General features: G+C 39.0%; 1 protein-coding gene across 1 annotated transcript in view; it reads left to right on the top strand.

Annotated features, from left to right (window-relative positions):
* The window catches only part of IL22RA2 (interleukin 22 receptor subunit alpha 2), a 28,267-nt gene extending 25,356 nt beyond the window's left edge, over positions 1-2,911 (top strand). Inside the window, exon 5 of the mRNA XM_006144356.1 lies at positions 2,762-2,911. Coding sequence (XP_006144418.1) covers positions 2,762-2,911 — 150 coding nt within the window. The remainder of the gene's footprint in view (positions 1-2,761) is intronic.
* The last annotated feature ends 11,449 nt before the right edge of the window (positions 2,912-14,360 follow it).

Here is a 14,360-nt window from a genome sequence, read left to right as displayed (position 1 = left end):
TATATTGCATTATTCTAAAATTAGTCTATATGATGGATAATTGTGATTACCTTCTGGAGTTGACAGATTGGAGAAAACATAAAGGAGTTTTTCAGGGTGTTTATAATGTTCTATTTCTTGATCTGGGTGCTACCTATACAAGACTGTTTGTTTGGAAAGATTTTTGAGCCAAGTTCTTGAGATTTATTTATCTATATCTATCTTATAGGTCGAAAATATTTATTTAAATTAAACTATTCAAACCAAAGCTACAGAAAGAAAGTATTCACTTTTGGATATATACTCACAATGAAAACACACAAACCAGATCAATATGAACAAGTTTGAAGGAAACATACACACATCAGATGTGCACTTCAAGTGTTTGTGATATTAGAAGCAGATAATAAAATAAATCTGTTGAAAGATATAACAGAGAGAATAAAAAGCATAATCAAAGAATAAGATATTGCTTTTAAAAATACCCAAATAGATATCATAGAAATGAGAAATATATAATCACTGAAATTTTAAAAATTTAATCTATAGCTTAGAGAGAGGCATTAGGCGCAGTCATTCTGACGCAGCAATAGCAAAACACTTCACAAAACTGGAAGCCAATGGAACGACTGTGAGGAGTTCCCAGATGGACCTGTGAGCCCACGGCATAAGCACATACTTGTGATCAAGCCTGACTAGGAAAGGCAGGGTGGGGTAGGGGGGAGATCATAGCATGAGATCCATTGAGGGTACTTATCTCAGTCTCTCTCTTTCTTTATCTCAGTAAATAAACAGTTTTTTTTTTTGAAGAGGTTTTTGCTTTAGGGCGCATGTGCTCGCCAGACAGACAGAGAGAGACAGAGAGAAAGCGAGAAATCACCCCCCAGAGGGGATGGCCACTCCGAAATCCCTTCTCCTCCATTCTCTTCTCGGGATCTTGGGCACGCACATGTGCCCGGTGTGAGTTTTAAGCCACCGGGTTGGGACGCGAACCAAGGTCGACTACGTGGGAGTCCAGCGACATAGCCATTACGCTAACTGCTGGTCCCCCCTCAGTAAATAAACTTTAAAAGTTAGATCAGACATAACAAAAATCAACTGGTTGACCAGAAGACAGTTCTGAAGAAATCATTCAAATTGCTGCACCAAGAAAAGAAAGATGAAATCATAAAATAGAAAAACAAATTTTAACAGAAGATGAAATAGAATTCTAGAAGAAAAGGACATATCTATGCATATATATGTAAAGCACACAAAAACATACAAAAAAGAGAGAAAATGGCTAATTTTCAATAATTTTTAAAAAACGAACCTATAAACTGAAAATTACAATCAGTACCAAAAGAAAACAGTAACAAAATCCATACATAGCAATACTCTAGTGAATCTGAGGAAAATTAAGGTGTCTATTAACTTCTTTTTCTTATTTAATGAGCTGGTTACTGATAAAATCCATAAAACAAAATTCTCTTTTGATCCTTCCATTGCTGGTCCATAATATATGACATAATCATGTTGAATTAATTTTGTAGCTACAAGTCTTCACATGGTTTTATGGCTGCTTTGAAATTTTGCATCTTTAAGGACCTACATTTGCCTTACTCTAAGATCTCCCTCCAAATCCCTTTTTATAACTTTATTTTCCAAAGCAGTCACTGAAGACTGGTAAAACTGATGAATGTCCTCTTAAAGCTGAAACTGAAAGTATCCATCTTTGCAAAGAAAAAATGGTCTTCAAAATAACTTCTCAGATATTTGCATCGTAGGTGTCAGCAGAATCTCTTCATAATTATTTTTTTCTATATTTCTGAATAGTGACTTATCATTGTATATATGTGTGCATGTGTAATGCACACATGTAATTTTTCACGATTTGTCGAAATTTCCTGTCGTTTCTCTAGCAAAAATAGATCCTCCAGCCATAAATATAACCCAAGTTAACGGATCTTTGTTGGTGATTCTCCAAGCTCCAAATTTGCCATACAGAGACCAACATGGAAAAAACATATCCATGGAAAATTTCTATGAGCTGGTATACCGAGTTTTTATAATTAACAATTCTCTAGAAAAGGTAAGTTCCAATCAACAGATAAGCTTAGTAATTTTTTCTTTCATTTAACTAACATTCTGACCATATTATGTGTCCTTTCTTCTAATATTTTCTCCTCTATTTTTCCTTATATTTTTAAAAATTCCTTCCCACTTTCACCCTCACTGATAAACCATTAATGCTTAAATCACCAGAACTTGTGTGTGTGTGTGTGTGTGTGTGTGTGTGTGTGTGTGTGTCCATGAGCTCTTTCATTTACTCAACTTGGCACCACTTGGTCTTCCCTGTACACATAAAGATTGGTACACTTGACCTGTCCTGGTTATGGCCTGGGACTCTGGGAAAGGAGGATGTGGTTGGGGGCAGAGGGAACCTATACCCATGTACTACCATGATCATGTACTACCATGACTGCCTACAACTTACTAATTATTTTTTTTTCCTTTTGCCAGAGAGTGTGTATGCTTGCTAGAGAGAAACAGAGGAAGAAGGAGAGAGCATCTCCCAATGGGGCATGGTCACATAGCAATCCCCTTCTCCTCCACTTCTCCATCCTGGCAGGATTTCGAGCATACACGTGCTCCTGGTGTGATTCCAACTGTGGTCAGCCATATGGGATTTGGCTTCCTCAACTATTAGGCTATGAGGCTGGCCCAAACTTAGTAATTATAACAAAACTAGGGCAGTATGTTACTGGAAATCATTTAACATCTAATTTTTCCTTGTGTGTAGGAATGGAAGGTATATGAAGGGACTCATAGAGTGGCTGAAATCAAAGCTCTGTCAACACCCTCTGGTTACTGCGTAGTGGCTGAAATATATCAACCCATGTTTGACAAAAGAAGTCAGAGAAGTGGAGAGAGATGTGTGAAAATTCCATGAATTTGTCTGCAGCCATCAGCAATATGGAAATCAAAAACTCTCTGAGAATAGGATGGCTCATTTGAAGGATCTCATTCAAAGCTGTTCGTATTTTATTAAACCAGTGTTTCTCATTACTCTTGGACTTCCTTGCTTATCCAGTATGTCTTCTTTTATATTTCATTTATAAACTCTATTTGAACAATACCTCCAAAAATTAGAATTTAAAGAAGAGGCAGAAGGGCTCTGTAAAATAGAAAATTTACTTCTGAATGTAACATCCCAATCTTCATTTTCCTAAGACAGCAAAATATAAATTTAAGAACCAAGGAATAATAGACATTTGATAAAATGATGAAATATTTTTTTAAATAGCACTTCAAACTAAGGCAGTCCTGAAGCAATTCTTTTTCACTCTCTACCAAGCTAGTTATATTGATAAAGATATGCCAATTTAAAATTTTTATATGAACAATTTTTAAAAAGATTTTTATTTCATTTTTCTATACTTTTAAAATATATTTATCTTCTAGTATAAAGTATTTAAAAATAAACCAAAATTTTGTTTTCAATTCTATCATATATAAATAAGAACAATGTTCAGGCCAGCAAATGGCACAGTGATTAAGGTGCTGGACTCCCTCATGGTCGACTATGGTTCAAGTCCCAGACCCAGTGACTTGAAACACTCTGCTTGTGTCTGTGTGCATGCCCAAAATCCTGACAGGAGAATGAAGGAGAAGGAATTATGGCATGACCATCCTCCATGGGGGGGAGGGGTGATTTCTCACTTTTTCTCTATCTCTCTCCAGAGAGCACACAAGCCCTATGGCAAAAATCTAAAAAGAAAGAAAAGAAAAAAAAAGAAGAACAGTGCTTGAAAATTAAAAGAGATGATAGGGTTCAGAGCCCTCTGAAAGACCTCTATCTCGCTTGCCTCTTATGAGTACAACTCTGGTGACCCAAGGTCAATAAAAGCTACCCAAGGTCAATAGGTCTTTGCTTAGGCTTTAATCTTAGTATGTTTTCAAGATTGTCTTTCTTGTGAGGAGATATATGTCAAAGAACATTTGAAAATTACTCCAAAGTGTGATAAATATATAGTTGATCTTATGGTTATATACAATTACTCACAATACTAAATGGATTAAACATTATTCAAAAAATGCAGAGAAGGAGAAAATAAGAGACAAAACAGGAGCTAGAGAATTGCTTTCATTGCTTTTCCATGTGATCAAGAAATATTGATTTGAGCTTAGACCTGACACTGAGAAACATTACTATTCCTCTATTTTTAAATTAATTTTTCTAAATGTTGCTCTTTTCTTGCCTTTTGTCCTTTTGGGGGGAGAGTTGTGAAGAGTAATGGATTGGGTAGGGAGTAATAATTGTGAGTTGTCAATAGTATTTAAGCGTATGAAATTCGGTAGTCCTGAAGCCCGAGTTTAAAAAAAGTTATGATTGCCTCAAGAAAATTAAGTCATATCAGGTTTTGTTTCTCTTGTGTTTGCTTTGCTTTACTTTTGCTTTCACGCTTAGGTATCACCTTGGCATGCTTAGACAACGATAAAGTACTTAGTGAAAATGGTAATTGTCACATTCTTCATTGTGTTAGGAATATATTGTCGTACTATTTCAATAAATGTTTTCATTGTTTGCTTTGTATTTGGAGATTTTTTTTTTAAAACTGAGGTTTTTTTCCAGAGAGAATACAATGTGTGAGTCTGTCAGATAAAATTTTAATTAGACATGTTGAGCCCAGCTAAATTCCAGCTAGAAAAAGGAAACAGCTGAACAGGGTCACAGACAGTCACTGATCTTACCTTGTGGCCAAATGGCAATCACATTCTTACAGTTGCTGTGAGGTCATCTTCCTTTCTTCCCAGTCTCTCACATTCTATGTTCAACCCATCAATAAATTCTATTGGGTCTACTTCCAAAATACGACTCTTCTCACTCCTACCTTATTCCAGGCCGCCGTCATTGCTCATCTGGATGACCACTACCACAGTCACTGGTGCCCTGCTAAGCCTGCCTCCTTCCAGCCTAGTCTCAACAGCAAGGCCAGGGGGAACTTGGAATATAAATTAGATCATGTCACTCTTCTGCTCTAAGACCGCCAATGGTTCCTAATCTCATGGGATAAAAAACAAAATTCTTATAATGGCCTCCTAGGCCCTGCCCAATCTATGTACTTTCTCATTCTCTTTCATACCTCATTCCCTAATTCTCACCTTGCTCACCCATTCCAGCACAGGACCCTGTTACTTGCCTTCAGATGCAAATGCCCTGGCCTCTAGGTCTTTGCACCAGCTGTTTCCTGGAAGTTGTTCCTCCAGAGTTCCACAGATTCAGTCCCTCATCTGTGTCAGGTCTTTGCTGGAAGGTTGCCTCATTGTCTTCTATAGCACTTCCACCACCTGCCGTGCTGTACACTTTACTTGTTGATCTTGTTTATTGTTTCTCTTCTCCTTCCTTGACTAGGATACAACTAGGGAATGGTTGTTTTTGTTTTTGTTTCTTACACTCTGTATCTTCATTATCTATGATAGGACCTGATACCTAACAGACTATTAATTGGATAAATTAATGAAACAAGAATGGAACCACTGAGAGCTTAGGAGGGTGGGTCAGGAGGACACAAGGGAGTCTTTTCATGCTGTTTTGTAGAACCCGCTTCGTTCTGGGTGTTCTCTCTCTCTCTCTCTCTCGCTCTCTGTTTCTCTAGCTTGTGGAAGAAATAAGTAAACAAAATAAAAAGAAATTTTTAAAAGAATTATTTTATTTAGCTTTATTTATTTATTTATTTTAATTTGACCAGAAAGGGACAGAGCAAGAGCTAGAGAAAGTGAGAAAGCAAGCCACCAGGTCTGGGTGCCCATATGGGAGTCCAGTGCCCTTACATACCTTGCCACCTGCCAGCCCCAGGAATTTTAAAAAAAGAGTGTACAAACTCAGTCAGAAGAATTTTAGAGAGTGTTCTCAAGACCAGGTTGAGGTGAATGAATGAAATTATGGGAAACCAGGGTGCTCTGTAAGCAGAGGAAGTCTATATTATATAGGATTGGATGGAAGCTGTTTGGGGGTGGGGAGGGTGAACAGAAGAGAAGTAACTTACATTTTGCTTCCAGATGCATCAAGCACGTATGTGTTGAGTGACTGTCTACAGGGTAATAACGAGACTGAAGGAATAGTTCCCACAGACACACAAAACATGAAGTCTTTTTAAAGGCAAATGACACAGAAATGTGGGGAAGCGGTTAAATAATAGAGAACCCACAGCTTTCAGACAGGTGTTAAACTCCAGGTCTCTATATTGCCTCCATGAAGACGGGGCGACAACTACTGCCAGTTGCTTAGACCAAGTCTCTTCAGGTGAGAGCCCCTCTTTGCCATCCTCACAGGGGTTTGATACTCTCCTGCTTGCCTTCTCCTCTGTCCTTTGAGGAGTCTGGTTAAGAGAACCGCCTGCTCACAAGAAGCAAGCAAAAGGTGACAAACAGCCTCCACCCACTCCTGTAATTGGCTGTGAAAGTGGATGAGGGACGGTCATTTCCTCAAGCACAGCTCCCAGCAGTCAGGCTCCAGCTGAGCTCTGTCCTGGTATGTACTCTGTTTCTTCAACCCTTGCACTTGCTCACAAGATCGTCATGATGACTACTATTTCACTATTTTACAGGGGACGTAAAGGGACTGTCTAAGGTCTGGAAACCACATTTGTCTAATTCTACAGCTTCTTCTCTTTTTTCATTTTTGTTGTTGCCATAGGGCATATTTGCTTGCCTGAGAGACAGATAAAGAGATAGTGAGAGGGAAAGTGAGAAATCACTCCTGGGGGGGAGGTGATGACCACACCACAGTCCCTTCTCCTCCATTTTCCTCCTGGCACACCCACAGAAGTTCCTGGTGTGAGTTTCAAGCTGCCAGGTCTAGGACTTGAATCAATATCAACCATGAGCCATGTGGGAGTTCAGTGCCTTAACCACAATGCCACCTGTTGGCCCTACTTCTTCTCTTATTATTTGACCCGCTAGAACTTACTCTGAGCCTTTGTTTATATATATTTCCCTTCAGTCCCTTAATTAAAATATTTTTTAATATATTAATTTGCCCTATTGGACTTTGGGATGTTTTCCCCTCTCTAATGTCAGTATATTGAAAGGTAAATGTTGACTTTCAATACAAGAGATTATGGCATCAGGGACATCTGATAGGGTGGCTGGCACGTGGCTATCTCATTTCAGAGAAAAATAGGAGCAGTGCCCCCAAAGCACCTATTTGTCCTGCACTACTAGACGGTATGGGCTCACAAGCAAGATCTCTATGTCCATACATTTACTGGCACACACTCACTTGGTAGGGTCTATATCTAAATTGTGTTTAAGTCTAGTGACATTTATTTCAATGACTTTTTTTTTTTTTTAATGAAAGAGAGAGATTTTTGCTCTGGGGTGCGTATGCTCATCAGAGAGACAGAAACTGAGGAATCATCCTCCAAGGGGGATGGTCACCCTGCAATACCTTCTCCTCCATTCTCCTCTCAGGATCTTGGGCACGCATGCACACATGCCCGGAATGTGTTTTAAGCCACTGAGTCCAGGACTAAAACTGTGGTCAGCTACTTGGGAGTCCAGTGACGTAACCATTACCCATTTGCTGGTCCCATTCTTGATTTTCAAGCAAAAAAATCGGAAAGATGTTTTGTAAATTAAGCTCCAATGTTCTCTAGGGGGAAAAAATAGAGGAGAAAAAAAGAAAAAAAAATTAACTCGATGAAATAAATCTGATTTAGAGGGTCAGCAGGTAGAGTGGAGGTTGAGGAGGTTGGATCCCACATGGCCAGCTGCGTGGCTCAAGTCCCAGACCCAACAGCTTGAAAAATATGCCAGGTGCATGTGCAGGCATACCTCAAGTCCCAAGAGAATGGAAGAGAAGGAACTGTGTCATGGCCATCCCCTGGGGGTGATTCCTCACTTTCCTGTCTCTCTATCTCTTTCTGTCTCTCCAGCTAGTGCACATAACCACAGAGTAAACAAACAAAAAATCTGAATGACTTCTACACAAACCTTTTAAAAGTACAATCATCTTGAAATTCTTACACCAAACCATAAGGTTCCCTTAACTTACATGCTAGAGTAGTTCCGGACACCAGGCGGACTGAGGCTGCAGGCTGGACCCCTCTGAACCTTTGTGCATCCCCACCGTTCCTCCTCCTTGGACCCCAGGTTGGCTGTCTGAGACTTTAAGGCGAACTCCCACCCCACCCCACCCATAAACCGGATCGAGCCGGCCAGTAGTTCCGGACACCAGGCAGACTGAGGCTGTAGGCCCAACCAACCTGGTCCTGTCACTCATCCTCTGGCCCTTTCCCACTAGCCTTTGGACTCTCTGAACTTTGGTGATTTGAATAGGTCAGTTGGAGGCTCACCACTCCTTAGAAACAGGGAGGACTTTGGGCCATCCAGGACTAGTGGCAATAGTTAATGGTAATTGTGAGCAACAGGTAGGCCAACCATAAGAGAAATCATCAATTTTCTAATCCTGTACAACTTTTAACACTCAGAGATACCTTAAATAAGTTAGGAAGCAACATATAGATTAACCAACAAAAGGCCTCCCCCTCAAGGGAAATGATCAAGCCTACATCACCCACAGTCAATACAATGGACGTCATGGACATGTCTGATAAGGAATTCAGAATATTTGTAGTGACCAAACTAACTGAGAAGGAAGAGAAAACAGACAAGATGCTCTGGAAGAAAACTTTCCAAATCTAGAAAGGCATTCAAATATCCAGACCCAAGAAATACAGAGGACCCCAAGTAGAATCAACCCAAGAAGATCATCTCCAAGGCACATCATAGCCAGACTGGCAAAAACAACAGATAAAGACAAGATACTAAAGTTGGCAAGAGGGAAACGCCAGGTTACTTACAAAGGTCACCCCATCAGGCTAACATCGGATCTCTCAGCAGAAACAATGCAGGAAAGGAAAGAATGGGGAAGCATAGTCAAAGTGTTGAGTGAAAAACAATTTCAACCAAGAATACTATACCCGGCAAAATTATCTTTTATATGGGAAAAAAAGATAAAAACATTCTCAAATAAACAAAATTTGAAGGAATTTACCAACACCAGACCAGCTCTTCAAGAGGTTTTGAAGGGAGTACTATACCAGGAAAACTAAAAAATCAGAGACAGTTATACGAGAACAAAAAACAACTAAGAAAATGGCTCACTTAATGATAGGATCAGGTATGGAAATATCGATAATTACATTGAATGTCAATGGATTAAATTCCCCAGTTAAGAGACATAGACTAGCTGAATGGATAAGAAAACAGAAACCCTCTATCTGTTGCCTACAAGAAACTCACTTTATGGATAAAGATATACATAGACTAAAAGTCAAGGGCTGGAAAAAGATATTCCATGCAAATGGAAATCAGAAAAAGGCTGGAGTAGCGATATTGATCTCAGACAAAATAGATTTTAAAACAAAGACTGTAAGAAGAGACAAAGAAGGGCATTATATAATAGTAGATGGGGTAATCCAGCAAGAAGATATAACCCTTATAAATATCTACGCACCCAACTCAGGTGCGCCTAAATATGTGAAGGAAAGACTGCTGGAGCTAAAAGGAGACATAGGGAAAAATACTATAATTGTTGGAGATCTCAACACCCCGTTATCTCCTATAGACAGATCTTCTAGACAGAAAATAAATAGAGAGATACAGGACTTAAATGATACTATAAATGGAATGGGCTTGACAGATATCTATAGAACTTTCCACCCTACATCCACAACATATACATTTTTCTCACCCCGACATGGAACCTTTTCAAAGATAGATCATATATTAGGACACAAATCAAGCCTTTACAGATTCAAAGGCATAGAAACTGTACCCAGCATCTTCTCTGACCATGATGGAATTAAACTCAAGATTAATTTCAAGAAACAACCCCGAAAACACACGAACACATGGAAACTGAACAACCTACTTCTGAATGACTTCTTCACTACTGAAGAAATTAAGGCTGAAATAAACAAATTTATGGAAACAAATGATAATGAGGACACAAGTGTCCAGAACCTATGGGACACAGCAAAAGCAGTCATAAGAGGGAAATTCATAGCAATTAGTGCACATAAGAAAAGGATGGAAAGATGGCAAGTAGATAACTTATCATCATGCCTCAGAGAACTGGAAAAACAACAACAAACGAACCCCCAAAATGCCAGGCGAAAAGAAATAATAAAGGTTCGAGCAGAAATAAATGAAATAGAAAATAAACGAACCATACAGAAAATAAATGAAAGCAAAAGCTGGTTCTTTGAAAAGATCAACAAGATTGATACTCCATTGGCTAGACTGATCAAGAAGAAGAAAGAAAGAAACCAGATTAATCAAATATGTGATGAAACAGGCAATATTACCACGGACATAGCAGAAATACATAATATCATTAGAGGATACTATGAGCGACTTTACGCCAACAAACAAGATAACCTGGAGGAGATGGACAAATTCCTGGATGCATATAAACTACCAAGATTGGATCAGGAAGACATAGAGAATCTGAATAGACCTATAACAAGCCAGGAGATTGAATCAGTAATTAATAATCTCCCAACAAAGAAAAGCCCAGGCCCAGATGGCTTCACTTGTGAATTCTACAAAACTTTCAAGGAAGAATTAACCCCTATCTTACTAAAATTATTTCTAAAGATTCAAAAGGAAGGAAACCTTCCAAATTCATTTTATGAAGCCTCCATCATCCTCATCCCCAAAACAGATAAGGATATGACAAAAAAGGAAAACTACAGACCAATATCATTGATGAATATAGATGCGAAAATTCTCAACAAGATACTCGCAAATCGTATCCAACAACATATAACAAAGATCATTCATCACGACCAGGTAGGCTTTATACCAGGGATGCAAGGGTGGTTCAATATACGCAAGACCATAAATGTAATACACCACATTAACAGAAAGAAAGATAAAAACCATATGATCATCTCAATTGATGCGGAGAAAGCGTTTGATAAAATACAACATCCTTTTATGATTAAGACTCTCAGTAAGATTGGTATAGAAGGGTCATTTCTGAACACAATAAAAGCAATCTATGAAAAACCTACAGCTAATATTATACTGAATGGGGAAAAGCTGAAAGCTTTTCCTCTGAAAACAGGTACTAGGCAAGGCTGCCCACTTTCTCCACTGCTCTTTAATATAGTACTGGAAGTCTTAGCTATTGCAATCAGAGAAGAGAACAGTATTAAAGGCATTCGAATAGGCAAAGAAGAGTTGAAAATATCTTTATTTGCAGATGACATGATGGTATACTTAGAAGACCCAAAGGTATCCATGAAAAAACTGCTTGAAGTAATAAGTGAATACAGTAAGGTGGCAGGATACAAAATCAATATCCAAAAATCTATAGCATTTCTATTTATGAACAACAAGTTGAATGAAGCAGAGCTGAAGAAAGGAATCCCTTTCACCGTAGCCACAAGATGTATAAGATATCTAGGGATAAACCTAACTAAGAAAGTCAAAGACCTTTATAAAGAAAACTACGAGAATCTTAAAAAAGACATTGAAAGTGACATAAAAAAGTGGAAGGACATCCCATGCTCCTGGATTGGTAGAATTAACATAATCAAAATGGCAATTCTACCCAAATTAATCTACATGTTTAATGCAATTCCAATCAAAATACCAGAGATATTCTTCAGAGATCTAGAAAAGACAATTATAGAATTTGTCTGGAACCATAAAAGACCTCGTATTGCAAAAGCAATCCTGCGTAAGAAGAATGGAGTAGGAGGCATATCACTCCCTGATCCCAAGATATACTATAAAGCTGTGGTCATCAAAACAGCATGGTATTGGCATAAAAACAGACATGTGGACCAATGGAAGAGAATAGAGACCCCAGAAATAACTCCCAAAGCTTATAGCCAACTGATCTTTGACAAAGGATATCAGTCAATCCATTGGGAAAAGGAAAACCTCTTTAGTAAATGGTGCTGGAAAAACTGGGTATCCACCTGCAGAAAGATGAAACTGAACCCCCATCTTTCACCATTAACAACAGTCAACTCAAAATGGATCAAAGATCTGAACCTAAGACCTCAGACAATAAAACTACTTGTGGAAAATGCTGGGGAAACTCTGGGAGACATTGGAGTAGGCAAAGACTTCTTAAATAAGACTCCCAAAGCACAGGCAATAATCCCTAAAATAGACAAGTGGGACTATATTAGACTAAGAAGTTTCTGCACAGCAAAGGACACAGTAACAAGTGTGAACCGACAACCCTCAGAATGGGAAAATATTTTTGTTAAATATGCCTCAGACAAGGGACTGATAACGAGAATACATAGGGAACTCAAGTGCCTTATGCGAAAAAAAATGATTAACCCGATTAAAAGATGGGAAAGTGAGCTGAACAAAAGTCTCTCTAAGGAAGACATACGAACAGCCAAAAAGCATATGAGGAAATGCTCAACATCCCTCATCATAAGGGAGATGCAGATAAAAACCACAATGAGATACCACCTAACCCCTGTCAGAATGGCAAAGATTAAGAATATAAAAAGTGATAAGTGTTGGCGGGGATGTGGTGAAAAGGGAACCCTCCTACACTGTTGGTGGGAATGTAAACTAGTTCAACCACTGTGGAGAACAATATGGAGGTTCCTCAAAGATCTACAAATAGAACTACCATTTGATCCAGCAATCCCACTTCTGGGTATTTACCCAAAAGACAGGAGAACGCTCAGTCAGAAAAGTGCTTGCACATCAATGTTTATTTCAGCATTATTCACAATTGCCAAGACATGGAACCAACCTAAATGTCCACAAACTGATGAATGGATTGGAAAAGTGTGGTATATATACTCTATGGAATACTACTCAGCCATAAAAAAATAACAAGACCCTGGAATTTGATAGAAAGTGGTCATTTATGGAGGATCTATTGCTGAGTGAAGTAAGTCAGGCTATGAAAGAGAGATATTGTATGTATCCACTCAATATATACCGACTATCTGCACTCTCTGGTAGAAAGCGAAAAACTGGAGGACATAAAAGCAGTGAAGGTACTTAACGAGAATAGGATAGTGTGGAATGGTGGGGGGTGAAGAAAAGAGGATAGAGAAAGATAGCAAGAGAACAATAGAGAGGCAGGACATTAGTGAGAAACAGATATGGCTTATTACCTGTTGATGATGACATGTATAGTATTCTCAACTGGATTGGTCTGAGAAGTATTTCATGATGGGCAAAGTCTTTTTACAAGCAAAATGAGAAATAATGATTGACTGTTTTAAAAAATAATTAGAATAATAATAATAATGATTGGGAAAAACACAGAAAAGTTATTGAATGATGAAGTGGGGAGATTAATATCTCTGTATTGACTGACATGCATGGCATTCCCTTTTGAAAAAGCAATGTAATACACTGTAAAGTTACATGTAATCCAGTGTAATATAAAGAAGATTATGATGATAATAAAAATAAAAATTAAAAAAAACTTACATGTTACTTATGGAGAGAAATAATTGAACTGGGGCAACAGAATTTTTTCATTGTGCTGGTGGATTTTCTCCTATGTATTTATCTTGCTGGCTGAAATTGTGCTTTCTGGAAATGGAAGTAGATCTTCCACTTACAACCTAGGCAATTGCTGGACATTGTCCACACTGGACCGCTAAAATGGATCTCTTTAGAATAGCAGTAGCCCAAGGAGAGAACTCTTGCCTCCAATGCCCCAACGATATGGATTTGTTTTTCAGCTGAGACCTCAATTCCTCCAGCGATTCAACAGTAGCTGGCTTCTCTTTACCCTCAGCTCCTGGGCTGATGTAGGCAGGAACTGTCCCATGGGCTTCCAGCCCTCAGAGAGCCCCATGCCTTCCTCCCTTCAGACTCTGAGTCAGATCCAAGAAGCAGTCTGCAATGCTTGACTGACACTCTCACTTGACTGAACCAGTTCTGCCAGATATTTGCATTTGGGGCTTTTTAATCTATAAAAGATTAATTTGGAAAGAAATGCTTTGACTCAAGTGAAATGGATTCCAGACAACGTGGTACAACTGGAATACATATTTGAAGCGAAAAGGCCTTTCGCTCTGCCCCTGAAATTATCCTGTGCCCAAGGTTGATGGTCCTGGAAATGGGTCTGGTTCCTTGTTTTAAAGGTCTGAGAAGGAGCAGCTGGGAGAGACTGGGCAGGTGGGAGCTAGTGTGGCCTGGGACACGGTCTACCCTCTGTTCACACTCACCCCTTGCTTTATCCAAAAGGACTCCTGCACGACATCTCCCAGACTCTTCTCTCTCCCTTCCCTGTCCTTGTTTGTCATCTTATCAAAGGGCTCTTCCCTGTGCCGAGTACCAGGGCGATCACTCGGGACTTGACTCGGGTAGGTCCATCCGTGCTCTTT

The sequence above is a fragment of the Tupaia chinensis genome, unplaced genomic scaffold (genome assembly GCF_000334495.1).
Source record: "Tupaia chinensis unplaced genomic scaffold, TupChi_1.0 Scaffold000117_2, whole genome shotgun sequence".
Taxonomy (NCBI): domain Eukaryota; kingdom Metazoa; phylum Chordata; class Mammalia; order Scandentia; family Tupaiidae; genus Tupaia; species Tupaia belangeri.
This window is presented reverse-complemented; position numbering and strand designations above follow the sequence as displayed.